The following is a 20,351-nucleotide window of genomic DNA, read 5'->3' on the forward strand; positions in this document are numbered from 1 at the left end:
GGAGTGTTCTAATTTCATTCTTTTACATGTAGCTGTCCAGTTTTCCCAGCACCACTTATCGAAGAGGCTGTCTTTTCTCCTTTGTATACTCTTGCCTCCTTAATCAAAGATGAGGTGACCATATGTGCGTGGGTTTATCTCTGGGCTTTCTCTCCTGTTCCATTGATCTATATTTCTGTTTTTGTGCCAGCTCCATACTGTCTTGATTACTGTAGCTTTGCAGTATAGTCTGAAGTCAGGGAGCCTGATTCCTGCAGCTCCGTTTTTCTTCCTCAAGATGGCTTTGGCTATTCGGGGTCTTTTGTGTTTCCATACACATTGTGAAATTTTTTTTCTAGTTCTGTGAATAATAATGCCATTTGTAGTTTGATACAGATTGCATTTAATCTGTAGATTGCTTTGGGTAGTATAGTCATTTTCACAATGTTGATTCTTCCAATTCAAGAACATGGTATATCTCTCCATTTGTCTGTATCATCCTTAATTTCTTTCATCAGTGTCTTATAGTTTTCTACATACAGGTCTTTTGTCTCCTCAGGTAGGTTTATTCCTAGGTATTTTATTCTTTTTGTTGCAATGATAAATGAAAGTGTTTCCTTAATTTCGCCTTCAGATTTTTCATCATTAGTGTATAGGAGTGCAAGAGATTTCTGTGCATTAATGTATCCTGCTACTTTACCAAATTCATTGAAAGTGTTTCCTTAATTTCGCCTTCAGATTTTTCATCATTAGTGTATAGGAATGCAAGAGATTTCTGTGCATTAATGTATCCTGCTACTTTACCAAATTCATTGCTTAGCTCAAGTAGTTTGCTGGTAGCATCTTTAGGATTCTCTATGTATAGTATTATGTCATCTGCAAACAGTGACAGCTTTACTTCTTCTTTTCCAATTTGGATTCCTTTTCTTATTTTTCTTCTCTGATTGCTGTTGCTAAAACTTCCAAAACTATGTTGAATAATAGTGGTGAGAGTGGACAATGTTGTCGTCTTCCTGATCTTAGAGGCAATGGTTTCAGTTTTTCACCATTGAGAGTGATGCTGGCTGTGGGTTTGTCATATATGGCCTTTATTATGTTGAGGAACGTTCCCTCTTTGCCTACTTTCTGGAGGGTTTTCATCATAAGTGGGTGTTGATTTTGTCAAAAGCTTTTTCTCCATCTATTGAGATGATCATATGGTTTTTCTCCTTCAATTCGTTAATATGGTTTATCACTTTGATTAATTTCCGTGTATTGAAGAATTCTTGCATTTGTGGGGTAAACCCCACTTGACCGTGATATATGATCCTTGTAATGTGCTGTTGGATTCAGTTTTCTAGTATTTTGTTGAGAATTTTTGCATCTGTGTTCATCAGTGATATTGGCCTGTAGTTTTCTTTCTTTGTGACATCTTTGTCTGGTTTTGGTATCAGGGTGATGGTGGCCTCATAGAATGAGTTTGGCAGTGTTCCTCCCTCTCCTATATTTTGGAAGAGTTTGAGAAGGATAGGTGTTAGATCTTCTCTAAATGTTTGATAGAATTCGCTTGTGAAGCCATCTGGTCCTGGGCTCTTGTTTGTTGGAAGATTTTTAATCACAGTCTCAATTTCAGTGCTTGTAATTGGTCTGTTTACATTTTCTATACCTTCCTAGTTCAGTCTCAGAAGGTTGTATGTTTCTAAGAATTTGTCCATTTCTTTCAGGTTGTCCATTTTATTGGCATATAGTTGCTTGTAAGAATTTCTCATGATCCTTTGTATTTCTGCATTGCCTGTTGTTACTTCACCTTCTTCACTTGTAATTCCACTGATTTCAGTCTTCTCCGTTGTTTCTTGATGAGTCTGGCTAAAGGTTTCTTACCTTTGTTTATCTTCTCAAAGAACCAGCTTTTAGTAGTATTCATCTTTGCTGTTGTTGCCTTCATTTATTTCGATCTGATCTTTATGATTTCTTTCCTTCTGCTAACTTTGGGATTTTTTAGTTCTTCTTTCTCTAATTGCTTTGGTGTAATGTTAGGTTGTTAATTTGAGATGTTTCTTGTTTCTTGAGGTAGGATTGTATTGCTATAAACTTCCCTCTTAGAACTGCTTTTGCTGCATCCCATAGGTTTTGGGTCATCATGTTTTCATTGTCATTTGTTCCTAGGTATTTTTTGATATTCTCTATGATTTCTTCAGTGATCTCTTGGTTATTTAGTAGTGTATTGTTTAGCCTCCATGTGTTTGTATTTTTTACAGACTTTTTCCTGTTACTGATACCTGGTCTCCTAGTGTTGTGGTCAGAAAAGATACTTGATAAGATTTCAATTTTGTTAAATTTACCAAGGCTTGATTTGTGACCCAGGATGTGATCTATCCTGGAGAATGTTCCATGAGCACTTGAGAAGAATGTGTATTCTGTTGTTTGTGGATGGAATGTCCTATAAATATCAATTAAGTCCATCTTGTTTAGTGTATCATTTAAAGCTTGTGTTTCCTTATTTATTTTCATTTTGGATGATCTGTCCATTGGTGCAAGTGGGGTGTTAAAGTCCCATACTATGATTGTGTTACTGTCATTTTCCCCTTTTATGGCTGTTAGCATTTGCCATATGTATTGAGGTACTCCTATGTTGGGTGCATAAATATTTAAAATTGTTATATCGTCTTCTTGGATTGATCCCTTGATCATTATGTAGTGTCCTTCTTTGTCTCCTGTATAGTCTATATTTTAAAGACCATTTTGTCTTTAAAACAAAATATGAGAATTGCTACTCCAGCTTTCTTTTGATTTCCATGTGCATGGAATATCTTTTTCCATCCCCTCACTTTCAGTCTGTATGTGTCCCTGGTTTTGAAGTGGGTCTCTGGTAGACTGCATATATACGGGTCTTGTTTTTGTAGCCATTCAGCCAGTCTGTGTCTTTTGGTTGGAGCACTTAATCCATTTACTTTTAAGGTAGTTATCGATATGTATGTTCCTGTTACCTTTTTTTTTAATTGTTTTGGGTTTGTCATTGTAGGTCTTTTCCTTTTCTTGTGTTTCCTACCTAGAGAAGTTCCTATAGTATTTGTTTTAAAGCTGGTTTGTTGGTGCTGAATTCTCTTAGCTTCTGCTTGTCTGTAAAGGTTTAAATTTCTCCGTCTAATCCGAATGAGATCCTTGCTGGGTAGAGTAATCTTGGTTGCAGGTTTTCCCCTTTCATCACTTTAAATTTGTCCTGCCACTCCCTTCTGGCTTGCAGAGTTTCTGCTGGAAGATCAGCTGTTAACCTTACGGCAATTCCCTTGTACGTTATTTTTCCCTTGCTGCTTTTAATAATTTTTCTTCGTATTAGAGTTTTGATAGTTTCATTAATATGTGTCTTGGAGTGTTTCTCCTTGGATTTATCCTGTATGGGACTCTCTGCACTTCCTGGACTTGATTGACTATTTCCTTTCCCATATCAGGGAAGTTTTCAACTATAATTTCTTCAAATATTTTCTGTCCCTTTTTCTCTTCTTCTTCTGGGGCCCCTAGAATTCGAATGTTGGCACGTTTAATGTTGTCCCAGAGGTCTCTGAGACTGTCCTCAATTCTTTTCATTCTTTTTTCTTCATTCTGCTCTGCAGTAGTTATTTCCACTATTTTATCTTCCAGGTCACTTATCCGTTCTTCTGCCTCATTCTGCTATTGATTCCTTCTAGAGAATTTTTAAGTTAATTTATTGTGTTGTTCATCATTGTTTGTTTGCTCTTTAGTTCTTCTAGGTTCTTCTTGTTAAATGTTTCTTGTATTTTCTCCATTCTATTTCCAAGATTTTGGATCATCTTTACTATCATTACTCTGAATTCATTTTCAGGTAGACTGCCTGTATCCTCTTCATTTGTTTGGTCTGATGGGGTTTTACCTTGTTCCTTCATCAGCTGTGTGTTTCTCTGTGTTCTCATTTTGCTTAACTTAGTGTGTTTGGGGTCTCCTTTTTGCAGGCTGCAAGTTCGTAGTTCCCGTTGTTTTTGGTGTCTCCCCCTTAGTGGCTAAGGTTGGTTCAGTGGGTTTTGTAGGCTTCCTGGTGGAGGGGACTGGTGCCTGTGTTCTGGTGGATGAGGCTGGATCTTGTCTTTCTGGTGGGGAGGATCACGTCTGGTGGTGTGTTTTGGGGTGTCTGTGGCCTTATTATGATGTTAGGCAACCTCTGTGCTAATGGGTGGGGTTGGGTTGCTGTCTTGCTCATTGTTTGGCATAGGGTGTCCAGCACTGTAGCTTGCTGGTCGTTGAGTGGAGCTGGGTCTTAGTGTTGAGCTGGATATCTCTGGGAGAGCTTTCACTGTTTGATATTACGTGGAGCCGGGAGGTCTCTGGTGGACCAGTGTCCTGATCTTGGCTCTCCCAACTCAGAGGCACAGGCCTGACACCCAGCTGAAGACCCTGTCAGCCACATGGGTCAGAAGAAAAGGGAGGAAAAAGGAAAGAAAGAAAGAAAGAAAAATAAAAACTAAATATTATTAAAAATTAAAAAAAAATTTTAAGTAGTAAAGTAAAGGAAAGAAAAAGAGAGCCACCAAACCAAAAAACAAATCCACCAATGATAACAAGCGCTAAAAACTCTACTAAAGAGAAGAAAAAGGACAGACAGAACCCTAGGACAAATAGTAAAAGCAAAGCTGTACAGACAAAATTACACAAAGAAGCATACACATACACACTCACAAAAAGAGAAATAGGTAAATTATATATACATATCTATATACTAAAAGAAAAAAAGGAAGAAAGCAACCAAATCAATAACCAAATCTACCAATGATAATAAACTCTAAATACTGAACTAAGATAAACGTAAGACTAGAAACAAATTAGGTGCCAAAAGGAAACCCCAAGTCTACAGTTGCTCCCAAAGTCCACCTCCTGAATTTGGGTTGCCTCGTTGTCTATTCAGGTATTCCACAGATGCTGGTACATGAAGTTGATTGTGGAGATTTAATCCGCTGCTGCTGAGGCTGTTGGGAGAGATTTCCCTTTCTTTGTTTGCGCAGCTCTTGGGGTTCAACTTTGGATTTGGCCTTGCGTCTACGTGTAGGTCGCTGGAGGGCGTCTGTTCTTCGCTCAGACAGGACGGGGTTAAAGGAGCCGCTGATTCGGGGGCTCTGGCTCACTCAGGCCGGTGGGAGGGAGGGGCACGGAGGGCGGGGCGGGCCTGCGGCGGCAGAGGCCGGCGTGACGTTGCACCAGCCTGAGGCGCGCCCTGCGTTCTCCCGGGGAAGTTGTCCCTGGATCCCGGGACCCTGGCAGTGGCGGGCTGCACAGGCTCCCCAGAAGGGGGTTGTGGAGAGTGACCTATGCTCGCACACAGGCTTCTTGGTGGCGGCAGCAGCAGCCTTAGCGTCTCATGCCCGTCTCTGGGGTCCGCGCTGTTAGCCGCGGCTCGCGCCCATCTCTGGAGCTCCTTTAATGGGCGCTCTTAATCCCCTCTCCTCGCGCACCAGGAAGCAGAGGCAAGAAAAAGTCTCTCGCCTCTTCGGCAGGTCCAGACTTTTCCCCGGACTCCCTCCCGGCTAGCCGTGGCGCACGAACCCCCTGCAGGCTCTGTTCACGCCGCGAGTCCTCTCCCTGCGCTCCGACCGAAGCCCGAGCCTCCGCTCCCAGCCCCGCCCGCCCCGGAGGGGGAGCAGACAAGCCTCTCGGGCTGGTGAGTGCCGGTCGGCCCTGATCCTCTGTGCGGGAATCTCCCCGCTTTGCCCTCCGCACCCCTGTGGCTGCGCTGTCCTCCGCGGCTTCGAAGTTTCCCCCCTCCGCCTCCCGCAGTCTCCGCCCGCGAAGGGGCTTCTAGAGTGTGGAAACTTTGCCTCCTTCACAGCTCCCCCCCGCAACTGGTGCGGGTCCCGGTCCCTATTCTTTTGTCTCTGTGTTTTATTTTATCTTTCGCGCTACCCAGGTACGTGGGGAGTTTCTTGCCTTTTGGGAGGTCTGAGGTCTTCTGCCGGCGTTCAGTAGGTGTTCTGTAGGAGCTGTTCCACGTGTAGATGTATTTCTGATGTATTTGTGGGGAGGAAGGTGACCTCCGTGTCTTACTCCTCCGCCATCTTGAAGGTCTCTCTCTAGCTTTTACTTTTTTATAAATGTTACTTTATATGCAGCACTTTCTAATATGTATAAAGCATTATCGATTGCACTCATGTTAACCTGTGCCCTCTTCCTGAGCAACATGTACTTTTCTTATTCAGCACAAGTTATTAATTCAGGTCTTGGGAACTTGCCAGTTGTCCCAGCAACATCCTGTGTGTCACCATAGAACTTATTTAAAATCCTGTGTGTATTTATAGGAAGGCTGATCCATCGTTCAGGAAAGGTCAAAGTATAAACCTGAGTCGGCTGTGCTGCCAGTTGTGTTTTTACAAAGTAATTCCTCTCAATTTTTTCCCCTTATTTCTAGTGTGTCTCCTGGGCTTGAAGGCATGAAAGAGCAAGACCTGTGCAACAAGATAATGGCTAAAATATTAGAAAATTATAATACCCTGTTTGAAGTGGAGTATGTAGAAAATGATAACCAGAGGTGTGAAAACCGAACGAGGCTTATCATAGTAAAAGTAAGTAACTTTGGTGTTTAATTTTCAGTATTGCTCTATTTTTAATGGAAGATATTTTATTTAATCATTCTCTGTTATAAATATTCCTTATGGATATATGTTCAGATTAGTATTCCTACATTGAATTCTTTTTACGAAATCTATTCTTTGTATCAAGTGTTTGTTAAACTGATATATATTCTTCTAAGATTGGAGAATAATTGTGGATTGATGTTTCCTTACTGCTATAAAATCATCTCAAAAGCACTTACATGAGCCCAGAGGTATGGTCAGTTGGGTGCACCTGGTGTTAATAGCAGGGATACGTGCTTAGGTCTGTGTCCAGCAGTGTTAGGTTACCAAGTAGACTGTGGATTCCTGAAGACAGTATTACTATGTCTTTTTGTCTCTTTTGTTCCTGGCACACTTCCAAGTTCAACTTGCGACTGTAAGTCCCATATATGTGGTCCTCGGTAACTGTCACCCGTAAAGGAGGCTAGTTTTAAAACCTATAGAGGAATCTTGACAATACTATCTAAATCTTTTTATCATTGGCTGATAATTTATAACATATCTTTTACACATCAGGTTAATGCATGTAGTTCTCTAAAGATTTACAACTGAGAGTCAGAGGATAAACATCCAAAGCCAGTCCTTCAGGTAGGGACTAGAGGGAAGGCGTCTTATTTCTTTCTCATTCATATTGAGGTAAATCTTGATGGAACTGATATGGGAGGTTCCTTCAGGAGGTTTCCTGAGACTTATCACATTGACAGACCACACTATACTCTTGTTGATTCATATGGCATTTGGTTGGGCACTGAAGGGCTGTTTTCATTTCTTCTTCCAGTTGAGGCATGACTTTGAAGAAGAAATGAAAGGTAAGCGGTATCGTGTAGCACCCAACCGAAACAGCAAAGACCGAAATGAGGTTTTCTTAACTAGGGCTCATGTGTGAATACAACAGACTCCCTATAGGGGATAGCGTACTATGAGAGGAATGCATTTGACAAGAATCTCGCCAACCTGATAAAGAGAACTTTAAACTGAAATCTGAGGAAAAGGAAGAACAATGCTCAGATAAAATGAGCTACTTTGGAGAATATCAAGTGTAGCATAAAGTGGAGGTAATGTGGTAGCTGAGAAAATATCAGTGATTCACAAGAGAATATTAAAACAAAGTAACTTGTATCAGTTTTTCTATGAAAAATTAAAATAATTTTCTAAATGGAAAACAATCTACCTTAAATATGTTTATCTGACTCCTATAGTGCTTTGCAAAGCGTCTCTTTTTAAAATATTAAGAAGTGACTGACTTTGTTTCAGCTATATTACGGATAAACACTTTTTAACACATATACATTTTAACTAGGGCTGATAAGATAATATGGTAAACCTAAAATAGAATGAAAATAGATAAATATCATCTCCTAAGCAAGACAAACTTGCTGAGATACAAATAATCACTAGAATACACCAACAGGAGCTTACATGCTGTACAAATAAAATAACACCTGTTGAGATCTGTGGAAGCGTGCCCTGCATGGAAATCCTTGAGCTACTAGGTTTAAGCATGAGAGTACAAGATACATAAACTGAAAACACTGAGGGAGTCGAATGCAGATGTCTTAGGTGGATGAATATGACTGCTACTCTCATAATGCAAGTTTCACATCTGGCCTAGAGGCAGATAAATGTCATCATTGGGAACTCCATGTCTATACTCTGAAGCATCATTCTGTTAAAGCAGAATACTTAATGCGGTTTTCTTTTTTTGTGTGTGGTACGCGGGCCTCTCACTGCTGTGGCCTCTCCTGCTGCGGAGCACAGGCTCCGGATGCGCAGGCTCAGCGGCCATGGCTCACGGGCCCAGCCGCTCCATGGCATGTGGGATCTTCCCGGACCGGGGCACGAACCCGTGTCCCCTGCATCGGCAGGCGGACTCTCAACCACTGCGCCACCAGGGAAGCCCTTAATGCGGTTTTTTTTAACTTATCTTGCTGATAGTCTTACCTCTGAGATGGTAAATAATGCAACAAGGAAGCATGGTTTTCTGGACCTAATTATAACCAATAAGGATTGAATAGAAGTTATGGAAATTAGTTTAATGGGATGTACCAGGGCCATTTTAAGATCCATAACAATAAAGAATGTGCTAGCCATGGTTAGATACATAAACCTGGACATTGTTTAGAAAGCAGATTTTTCTAAAATTCCTAAGATCGTAGAAACATTAGAGATAAGCCAAAAGGAAGCTGGATTGAAAAGGGATTGGGAGGTTCACTATGATATCATTAACATACTGAAAAATAGGAAGTGATCAGTCTGTTCAAGTTATCTATTTCTTCTTGATTCAGTTTTGGTGGTATGTATATTTCTAGAAACTTGTCCATTTTTTTCTAGGTTGTCGAATTTGTTGGCATATAATTGTACAGTTTCTCTTATGTTTTGTGTGTGTGTGTGTGTGTGTTTCTGTGGTATCGGCTGTGATTTCTCCTCTTTCACTTATTATTTTGTTCACTTGGGTCTTTTCTCTTTTCTTCTTGGTGAGCCTGGCCAGAGGTTTGTCAATTTTGTTTACTCTTTCAAAGAACCAGCTCTTGGTTTTATTCATTTTTCTATTTTTTTATCTGTATTTTATTTCCTCTCTGATCTTTATTATTTCCTTCCTTCTGCTGACTTTAGGTTTTCTTCGTTTTTCTTCTAATTCTTGTAGGTGGTGGGTTAGGCTGTTTATTTGAGATTTTTCTTTTTTCTTGAAGAAGACATGTATTGCTATGAACTTCCCTCTAAGAACTGCTTTTGCTGCATCCCATAGATTTGGTATGGTTCTGTTTTCATTGTCATTTGACTCAAGGTATTTTTTAATTTCTTCTTTGATTTCATCATTGACCTATTTTTTTTTAGTAGCATGTTGTTTAGTCTCTATGTAATCACTTTTTTCTTGTTTCTTTTTCTGTGGTTTATTTCTAGTTTCATGCCATTGTGGTCAGAAAAGATGCTTGAAATAATTCTGTACTCCTAAATTTGTTGAGGCTTGTTTTGTGCCCTAATATGTGGTCAATCCTAGAGAATGTTCCATGTGCACATGAAAAAAAAAATGTTTTCTGCTTTTTTTGGATGTAATATCCTGAAAATAGCAATAAAGTCTAATTGGAACCACCATTTATTAAACACCTACTGTGTAGCAGTTAGTATTCTGTGAACTGGAGCTATAGCATTTAATTTTTTAAAAAAAATCTCTGCCTTCGTGGACTTTGCCTCTTTAGGAGGGGGACACAGACAGTAAACAATTAAGAAAATTAATATGACATTTGATGATGCATTCTGTGAAGAAAATTAAAACCATGATAAGGACTTGAGATTAATGGTATATGAGAGGAGAGAGGGAAGTTGGCATCACTATTTTCTATAGAAAATTGAGGGAAGCCCCTCTGAGATGAGTGGAGATCACAGTGCTGTGGTGGAGCAAGCCATATAGACATGAGGAGGAAGAGCATCCCAGGCAGAGGGACCAGCAGATAAAAAGGCCTGAGTCTGGCACTCGCTCACTCGCCTCTGACAACAGATTCAAACCCCTGTGCAAATCAGTAAAAAGTAGAGCTTCTTCAAGACTGTGAAACAAGAAAGCATGGTGGGCTAATATGCACGTATATTAAGAATAGATCTGAAATCACCAGCACAACATATGGACACCTAAACCCATCTTAAACCAGTTGTGACTGTTACAGGAGTAAAGCAAGTTGAGAGTAACTAGGGAGAGCTGATTCTGATGAGGTTGTTACAGAAAGCTTCTCCAAAGAGGTGACAGAGGAGCGGAAGGAGGAGAAAACTGTAATGGATTGTAATGATGAGATCAGAAGTCTGGATTCTAATGTTTAGTGATGCTTAAATCTTTAACCATCTCTTGCTATATTCATTCTCATTCCTTTTTCTTTAATCAGAAATGACTGGTTGCCATTCTCTGTAAAACAATTTTCAACACTCTCTGTAAAGCAATTTTAAAAGACAATTAAGGTGGTACTTGTGACTAGTGTAGTTGCAGTTTATAAAGTAAAAGTAATGAGTCCAAAATATATCTGAAACTTAACTACTTCTCACCTCTTCCCTTTATATTTCCCTGGTCCAAGCCCAAGAACTACAGATTTCTTCCCAAAAGTTTACATAATGAAAATCTGTTAAATGCTATTTTAATTCAATTTGTTCCCTTTATTTATGTAAAGATAACATCGTATTACTTTTGAGTTTTTTTTTTTTTTTTTTTTTGCGGTACGTGGGCCTCTCACTGTTGTGGCCTCTCCCGTTGTGGAGCACAGGCTCCGGACGCGCAGACCCAGCGGCCATGGCTCACGGGCCCAGCCGCTCCGCGGCATGTGGGATCTTCCCGGACCGGGGCACGAACCCGTGTCCCCTGCATCAGCAGACGGACTCTCAACCGCTGCGCCACCAGGGAAGCCCTACTTTTGAGTTTTAAGAAAACATCCTGTTCATTTGTTATAGTCAGCCAAATTAAGATTCATTTTGCAGATACAGTTGAATTAAAGTGGAGACTTTTATGGTATTGTAAGGAGTGGTCTGCAATCTGCCAGTGACATTTATTGGATCCTGGTTGTGTGCAAAGTAGCAGTGTGTTGTGTAGCTTTTTCCTGTAGGAGGCCTTAGGCTTGGGCTGTTACACCCACTTGTAATCATATCAGCATTGCTCTCTGTCATGTCTCCAACTCACTAAATTCGATCAAATCACTTGTGTGGTTTGATTCCAGCATACCAATTGCAGCTCTCTGACAACTTCTGCCTGTCATAATAACAGCTTCTTTGCCACCTACCCTCACCCATTATTATATTGCCCAGGTAGTAAGAAAATGTATTATCATCTGATTCTCAATATCATGGAGATCCATCACGTTTAGTGGTTGGAAATTAATACTAAAGGCAAGGGAAATGTAAGAGTTGACATTATTTTCTTTATTCATTCAAAAAACGCTTATTAAATACCTACAGAATGCTGGGGGTACACTGAGCAAATCCTTACCCACATGAACCTTAAAGTCTACTGGAGGTGATGTACAATAAATAAATCAAAATGTAAAACAAAACTGTGAATTACAAATTAGAATAAGTACTGTGTTTGAAATAAAGCAGGTTAATAAGGGAAGAGAGTAATCAGGGGAGCCACTTTAGATGGGGTTGTTAAAGAAGGCCTCTCGGAGGAGGTGACATAGGAGCTGAAGGAGGAGAATATACCGGCCATGCTAAAGAAATGGTGGAGAGGCATTCCAGGGAGAGGGAATATGAAGGACGAATACTTGAAGGCAGGAAAGGGCTTGGAGTGTTTGAAGGTAGAAAAGGCGGCCATTGTGTCTAAGGCATAGTAAGGGAGCGGGCAAGTGGTGTGAGATGAGGTTAGACAAGAAGGGAAGGGCTAGATCATGTGAGGCTATGTAGGTTATGATAAATAGTTCGGATTTTATTCCGGGAGTAATGATGAGACATTGCTTGAGGAATGACATCATCTGATTTACGTATACAAAGCTTATAGAAAGCAGGATGATTGAAGTAATTTAGGTGAAAAATGATGGCTGTGACTGGGTTGGCTGTGTACATAGAGAGAAGTGAATGAATCCCAGTTTACTTTGGAGAGTGCTGACTGGACTTGATGATAGGTTTGATGGTGGGAGGTATGGGAAAGGGAGGAATCAAGGTTGATACCTAAGACATTGGCTTGAGCAACTGGGTACCATTTGCTAATCTGGGGAAGAAACTCCAGGACTGACGTAAATTATTTTGCTGACAAATCAAAAGCTCAGGTTTGGACATAAATTTAGGTGCTTATTAGACAGCAAGGTAGAGTTGCCAAGTAAGCAGTTAGACTTAAGTAGCTTAGGAGAAACGTCAAAGATAGTGATACAGATTTGGGAGTCGTTAGGATATTGGTTGTATTGAAAAGAAATGAAAGTGTTCTGCGATCATTGTATCCTTTGGGAAAAGAAGAATTCTCTACATCAACCCTTGAGTCACTCCGATTTTCATTCAACTATTTATTCAACACATATTTATTGAGCTCCTACTGTACAAGGCACTTTTCAGTGGCACTGTAGTTTTAGTCATGAGTAAGGGACACCAATTATTTACCTTCATAGAACTTGTATTTAGTAGAGGATACACAAAACAAACCAATAACCAGTAGATATGTAACTTTATTGTATAGAGGAGAAGCAGTGCCCAAGCAGATCCTGTGGAGCTGGTCAATGAGGTGGGCAGTGTCCCCCCATCAGTGACGACGTGGCAGCTATTAGAAGGAGTCACCTGGGTCAGGTGTTGCTAACTGAGTAAGATGGAAACCAAGCTGTGACTGTTTTCAGCACTTTCTGTGGCTAGTGACCAAAAAAACAAACAAACGAAAAACACAGGTTTGGGGGCACTGAAGATGAAGGAGTAGATACGGTGAAGACAGCTGCTTTGGAGGAGTGCGCTATAAAGGAAAGCAAACAACGTGGGACCACAGCTAGTGGGAGAACTAAGATTAAGGAAGTTGTTTTTTTGGTTGGTGTTTTCTGTTCTTAAAGATAATTACAGAGCATGCATGTGATTATGGGAATGATCTAGTGGAGAGGGGAGTGGGAGGGGAGAATTGAAAGAGTGACGTCCTTGAGAAGGTGAGAGGAGATGGGCTCAAAGGTGGCGTGGAGGGAATGGCTGATTAGGACCAGAATCTTCCATGGTAACTGGAGGGACATAGAGTGGTTTGTAAATTGGATGGTGGGGTAATGAGAAGCTTCTCTGTTGCTTCTTTTTTCCAATGAAGCAAGAATGGAAGGAAAAGGGTTTGAGAAGAGAGGAGGAGACATGAAGTATCATCCTGGAGAGTGGAAAATCATGTTACTAAAGAAGTATAGCAGGATTGCTGTGGATTAGACAGGGTTCATTCAAGATTTATGGTAATAAATTTAACATGACACGGTCAACCAATTCTATATATATATATTTTTTTGTTTTTGTTTGTTTGTTTTTTCTTTTTTGTTGTACGCGGGCCTTTCACTGTTGCGGCCTCTCCCGTTGAGCACAGGCTCCGGACGTGCAGACTCAGCGGCCGTGGCTCACGGGCGCAGCTGCTCCGCGGCATGTGGGGTCTTCCCGGACCGGGGCACGAACCCGTGTCCCCTGCATCAGCAGGTGGACTCTCAACCACTGCACCACCAGGGAAGCCCCAGTTCTATAATTTTTTTCCAGCCACTTTCAGTTGCTCCATTCCCAGCACAGAGAAGGCATATAACCGGATTCATCCAAGGTTGTCCTTTTGTGAAATAAATGCAGTGATTGACGACAAGAGGAAGAAAACGAAGGGCATTAGCAAAGGAATGAAAGGTCATGAAGTGTAAGCTGATTAAGGAGAGAATTAAAAACAGGAGGAATGCACAAAGGGATTGTGAAAGGTTAGAAAAGGGATATTGTTCATTGATTTGGTTTACTCATTCACCACAACAGTTGAGCTTCTGCTGTGTGCCAAACACTGTTCTAGGCCTTGGGGATGTATCTGTGAGTGATACAGGTCTTCTCACAGAGCAGGGTGAGATGGACAGTGAAGAATTAAAACCACTAAATATTAAAGGGAGATATTGCTGAGCGCTCTGAAGAAATAGAGAGAGCCCCAGTGGGAGGGGAGAGCAGTGGTGATTCAGATGAGGTGTTCCAGGGAGGGAGTCCTCTCCAGCAAATCTGAACAGAGACCTGGATGAAGTGTGGGCACACGATGTGAACAGCTGGGAGCAGCGGGCTAGGCGGAGGGAACGGCAGGTGCTTTCCTATTTTTTATTGTCATTAGTAAGTGAATGGAAAGGCCAACAAAGCAGTGACAAACAAGGTATTTTTTCTTTCCCTATTGTATTTTTAAATGGTGTTTTCATGATACAGTGGGTTTAAGCAATTGGATGTTACTCAAGTCTTTGGAGTGGGCAGGCAGTTCAGTCAGAAGTCTCGTTCAAGTAGAAATGTTTAAAATAAATATAAGTATACCCTATGTAATATATTCATGTCTAATTTATCATTCCATTCTCCAGTGACCAGCATTGCAATGCCACACATAATAATAGGGTTCAGTTAATATTTGAGAGAATTTCCATGCTCACATAATACTTACAAACATGAAACATTCCCCCTTCAAACCTTTGCAGAGAAGTTCTTCTAAGGGGAGAGTTCAAACGCAAACCTGAGGTCTCTTCCCTTTGACCTGGGAATGTGGGGATTTGCTTTAAAAGGCTTTTTAAAAAATGTAGACATAATTCATGTACCATAAAATTCACCTGTTTACAATATGCAGTTTATTGGGTTTTAGCATGTTCACCAAGTTGTACAACCATTACCATTACCTAACTCCGGAACATTTTTGTCACCCCAAAAGAAACCCCATGCAGACTGGAGCTATGAGACGTGACTGTACGTTCCCTCCTCCTCCCAGGCCCTGGCTACCACTAATCTGCTTCCTGTCATTATTTGCCTGTTCTGGACATTTCGTACACATGGAATCACACAATATATGTCCTTTTGTGTCTGGCTTCTTTCACTTAGCCTAGTGTTTTCAAGGTGAATCTATGTGATTAGCAGGTATCAGTACTTCATTCCTTTTTCTAGCTGGACAGTATTCCATTGTGTGTATACACCATATTTTTTTTATCTGAACAACAGTTGATGGACATTTGTGTTGTTTCCACTTTTTGGCCATTATGAATAATGCTACAGTGAGCACTTATGTAAAAGTTTCTGTGTGGACGTATGTTTTTAATTCTCAGGTATATACCTACAAGCATAAATGGTTTTTTAAAAGCACAACTTTAAAAAGGTTTTATCTTTAAAATATTTCTCATAATATATTATGGAGTTACCATACTATATCTGTTTTAAAACAATACATTAAGTTATAACCAGTTACTTATTTAAGGTACTAGTTGAATTACTTAATTTCCCTCCAGAAATCTGAGTAACACTTGGCCCTGCAGGAAGTGTGGCCTGTGTTCTATAGTTCACTGCTTTTGCATGGGTGCCAGTACTCCAGCAGCATTCGGATGGGGGCATTGGGAATGCAACCCTCAACAGGATGTGGCTTAACTTTTTTGTCAATAAATATTGCTTCCTGAAAGAATCATAAGGTCATAAAGTCTTGAAATTTAAGAGCTAGCTAGGATTCTTGGAGTTCACCTAATCCAGTCCCTTTGTTGTATAGATCTTTAAACTGAGGGAGAGGTCCAAGAGGTTAAAATGCTTGCCTGGGGCTTCCCTGGTGGCTCAGTGTTTGAGAGTCCGCCTGACGATTCAGGGGACACGGGTTCGTGCCCCGGTCCGGGAAGATCCCACATGCCGCGGAGCGGCTGGGCCCGTGAGCCATGGCCGCTGAGCCTGCACGTCCGGAGCCTGTGCTCTGCAACGGGAGAGGCCACAACAGTGAGAGGCCCGCGTACCGCAAAAAAAAAAAAAAAAAAAAGCTTGCCTGACTTCTGGAGCTGGTTAGAGAGCTAGGATGGTGCTGTGACTACTGAACTTCACTTTGACTCCACTCTCTGAATTTAAAGTCATAAAACAAAAAATAAACGTAATTTATGTAGGTGGCATTTTCAGTTAAAAGTTTACAGAAAATGCTTTCAGAGTCTTTTAGGGAAAAGCTGACTGTCAACCTTATGCTTATTAATTCACAGGGACAGGGAGGCAAATTAGGAGTGATACTGTCACTTTTAAAGGAAACACGGCCACTTTTAGTTTATGCATAAGGAAGAAAGAATTATAGGCATTTAGAAGCTCAGACAGACATAAACAAAGGTCACCTATTCCTGTTCACTTCCCTTAAGAGTTGGCCTTTTTTCTTCTCATCACATTCTAACATTTACTTACCAGTAGTTTAAAAAGAGGTATAAGGATTATACCTAATTATATTATCCAAGGGTAGCCAAATTACGCAACGGACTATGCAGTTAATCACTTAAACCTTTTAAATGTCATGCTGGATATAGTTTATCCCTCTCACAGTGAGTCAGAAGCGGGAATGGGTTCATTCACTATTTCCAGTAAACAGCTTCCCAACAGCAGGTGGTGTGACTGGTGGGAAAGGGTAGGACTGGAATGCACACTTATTTGGAGAGCTCAGAAATGTACCCTTGGTCCTTACACAGGGCTGTGCATGAGGCCACAGGCAGCTGAGAGTGTTGGCCGCGCTGCAGCTACCCCTGCCCCCAGCTCACAAGAGGTTCGTGATCCCCTCCGAGTCTGGGAATATTGCTCCCTAGCACAGAGTGGAGGACAGGTAGCCTGTACAGCCCTGTGGTCCAGGCATGGGTCTCGACTCTGCCACTCTCTGTGTGATTTTGGGCACATCACCTCAGGATGCACACCCCTCATCTGTAAAATTAGGGGCGTGGATAGAGTAGTTGATCATTAAAAAATCTCTTGGCTTTAAAATGCTGCGGTTCTACAACCTAGTCATTTAAGCTGTCAAGTATATTGGATGAGAAGTAGTATATAAAGATGATAAGAGCTCAGGCCTTAAAGTTATTCAGAACCGTCTTTGAGTCCTGTGTGACATTAGGCAATTTACTTAACTTCTGTATGATTTGTTGTGTAATATTTAAAAGGGGAATGATAATACGATATAATAATAGTACCTAACTCATAGGGCTGTTGAGGGGGACATGGCATTATGAATGCAAAGTCTTTAGCACAGTGCCCGAAACATCCTATGATTTAGTAATTATTTATTAGTAGTAAGTAGTAGTGTTATTTTCTTTAGGGACATTTTGTCCTAATAATATACTGTTCCCTTTAAAAATATAAGAATGTAATTCCAGGAAATTTTAGTAAGATTATAAAATGTGTAGAATACAGTTTTGTTTAAAAGATGATAATTAACCCTAAAGTAAATTGAAAAAAAAACCTCATTATTTAGATGAGTGAATGGTAGACATGATAGGGGAAGAAATGGGCTGCAGAGGTGAAGGTTTTGGAGCAGGTAAAGGAAATCTGACTTATTTACTCCTTAGCTTTATTGTTGACTATAATCTTCCTCTTATGTATTTTCGTTCTGTCTTAATTTGGAGATAGAATCATCTATGGAAAATTGACTCAAGTTAATGGCTATTCAGAAGTGAGGCCCTACATTATTTTGTAAAAAACAACAAGATTGTTGTTTTTGTTTACCATGTAGAAATAAATAGTAAATCTATCCAACCGCAAGTAAGCTGCTGCCTCGTAATCTCTGCTCTTACTTTTGCATGTACTGTTGTGGCGTGAACCGAGGATTTAGAAGCTTAATAATTTTGTAAACAGATACTCAGATATTTTTTCTCGGGATATTGATATGCAGCTGTCACTGTTCGATACGGATTATGAACAATGTGAAGCAATTTGTTTATGATAAAACATTTACAGCATCAGAACCCATTTGTAAAATACTTGGGGAAAGTTGGAAACTTCAAGTTTGCTGTTGATATCTTGGAGAATTACTCAATTCTCCAAAGACGAGGTGAGATGTCTGTGGATATGTAAATGACATGATAGCGTAGATGAGACTTTTAATACTCATCTCTGAATATATATGTCCTGTAAGTCCCACACCTCCTCCATCACTGTCTTACGTTACTTCACTGACGTATGTGACAAAGAAGAAAGGAAACGTTTTGACCGCTCTCGACAGTCTCACTAGCTTCTGATATGAACAACTCAATCCAGAAATGCTTTTCACTACATTGTAATTTCTCGTTAGGGTAGTGTTCTTCGGTCTCTAATGTTTCTTTTATACTTCTTTTATAGGAGGCCAATTGTAAGAACATCCTTCTAACAAAAGACTTCGTGAGAGACACACAAAAGCCATCTCCAAAAACCAAGGTAGGTTATGTCTGCTCTTTAGGCTATTGTGTGAAACGTTTAGAAAGACTCTTCATCTTCTTGGGTTTCCATGCTCTGTGGCTTGCATTTCCCTCAGCACCACACCCCCTTTTTTTTTCTGGACCTAGTGGTCTTAAATATACTTCTTTTTAGCGTATTTAATCCAAGGTTATATTCATCCAAAAATGCTCAGGACACTCTTATTATTTAATGGACAGTGATATTTTTTATGTTTTCATTTTTTTTACCCACTAACTTTTTAAAAATTTTATATTGGAGTAGAGTTGATTTACAATGTTTTGTTAGTTTCAGCTGTACAGCAAAGTGATTCAGTTATACATATACATATATCTATTCTTTTTCAGATTCTTTTCCCATATACGTTATTACAGAGTATAGAGTTCCCTGTGCTATACAGTAGGTCCTGGTTGATTGCCTATTTTATATATAGTAGTGTGTATATATTAACCCCAACCTCCTAATTTATCCCTCCCACCCCACACCTTTCCCCTTTGGTAACCATAAGTTTGTTTTCTAAGTCTGTGAGTCTGTTTCTGTTTTGTAAATAAGTTCATTTGTATCATTTTTTAGATGCCACATATAAGTGATATCAGATGATATTTGTCCTTCTCTGTTTGACTTACTTCACTTAGTATGATAGTCTCTAGGTCCGTCCATGTTCCTGTAAATGGCGTTATTTCATTCTTTTTTATGGCTAAGTAATAGTTCATTGTATATATGTGCCACATCTTCTTTATCCACTCCTCTGTTGATGGACATTTAAGTTGCTTCCATGTCTTGGTTGTAGTAAATAATGCTGCAGTGAACATTGGGGTGCTTGTATGTTTTTGAATTATGGTTTTCTCCAGATATATGCCCAGGAGTGGGATTGCTGGATCATATGTTAGCTATATTTTTAGTTTTTTTAAGGAACCTCCATACTGTTCTCCATAGTGGCTGTACCAACTTAACATTCCCACCAACAATGCAGGAGGGTTTCCTTTTCTCCACACCCTCTCCAGCATTTATTATTTGTAGACTTTTTAATGATGGCCATTCTGATTGCTGTGAGGTGATATCTCATTGTAGTTTTGCTTTGCATTTCTCTAATAATTAGCGCTGTTGAGCCTCTTCATGTGCTTTTTGGCCATCTGTATGTCTTCTTTGTAGAAATGTCTGTTTAGGTTTTCTGCCCATTTTTTGATTGGGTTTTTTTTTTTGTTTTTTTTAATATTGAGCTGCACGAGCTGTTTGTATACTCTGGAGATTAATCCCTTGTTGGTTGCTTCATTAGCAAATATTTTCTCCCATTCTGAGGATTGTCTTTTTGTTTTGTTTATGGTTTCCTTTGCTGTGCAAAAGCTTTGAAGTTTCATTAGGTTCCATTTGTTTATTTTTGTTTTTGTGTTCATTACTCTAGGAGGTGGGTGCAAAAAGGTATTGCTGCAATTTATGTCAAAGAGTGTTATGCCTATGTTTTCCTCTTAAGAGTTTTATAGTATCCAGTCTTATAATTTATATGGAAACACAAAAGACCTCGAATAGCCAAAACAATCTTGAGAAAGAAAAATGGAGCTGGAGGAATCAGGCTCCCTAACTCCAGACTATGCTATAAAGCTACAGCAATCAAAACAGTATGGTACTGGCCTAAAGACAGACTTATAGATCAATGGAGCAGGATAGAAAGCCCAGAAATAAAGCCACACACCTATGGTCAGTTAATCTATGACAAAGGAGGCAAGCATATACAATGGAGAAAAGACAGTCTCTTCAGTAAGTGGTGCTGGGAAAATTGGACAGCCACATGTAGAAGAAGAAAATCAAAACATTCTCTAACACCATACACAAAAATAAGCTCAAAATGGATTAAAGACTAATGGATACTATGAAACTTTTAGTGATATTTTTTAATAGACAGTTTTACTTCTGCTCAATCAGAATTGTTTCCATTGTATTCCCTATAATATAGAGAACACTCAAGTATAA

The 20,351-nt window shown here is 40.0% G+C and overlaps 1 protein-coding gene across 1 annotated transcript in view; it reads left to right on the forward strand.

Annotated features, from left to right (window-relative positions):
- The window catches only part of LOC309961165 (protein FAM13A-like), a gene marked incomplete at its 5' end in the record, with an annotated part of 102,177 nt that extends 83,343 nt beyond the window's left edge, over window positions 1–18,834 (forward strand). Inside the window, 2 exons of the mRNA XM_082838175.1 lie at window positions 6,368–6,521; window positions 18,291–18,834. Coding sequence (XP_082694301.1) covers window positions 6,368–6,521; window positions 18,291–18,518 — 382 coding nt within the window. The 3' untranslated portion in view covers window positions 18,519–18,834. The remainder of the gene's footprint in view (window positions 1–6,367; window positions 6,522–18,290) is intronic.
- Window positions 18,835–20,351: the final 1,517 nt, after the last annotated feature.

The sequence above is a fragment of the Leucopleurus acutus genome, assembly GCF_964270905.1.
Source record: "Leucopleurus acutus genome assembly, chromosome: 4".
Taxonomy (NCBI): domain Eukaryota; kingdom Metazoa; phylum Chordata; class Mammalia; order Artiodactyla; family Delphinidae; genus Leucopleurus; species Leucopleurus acutus.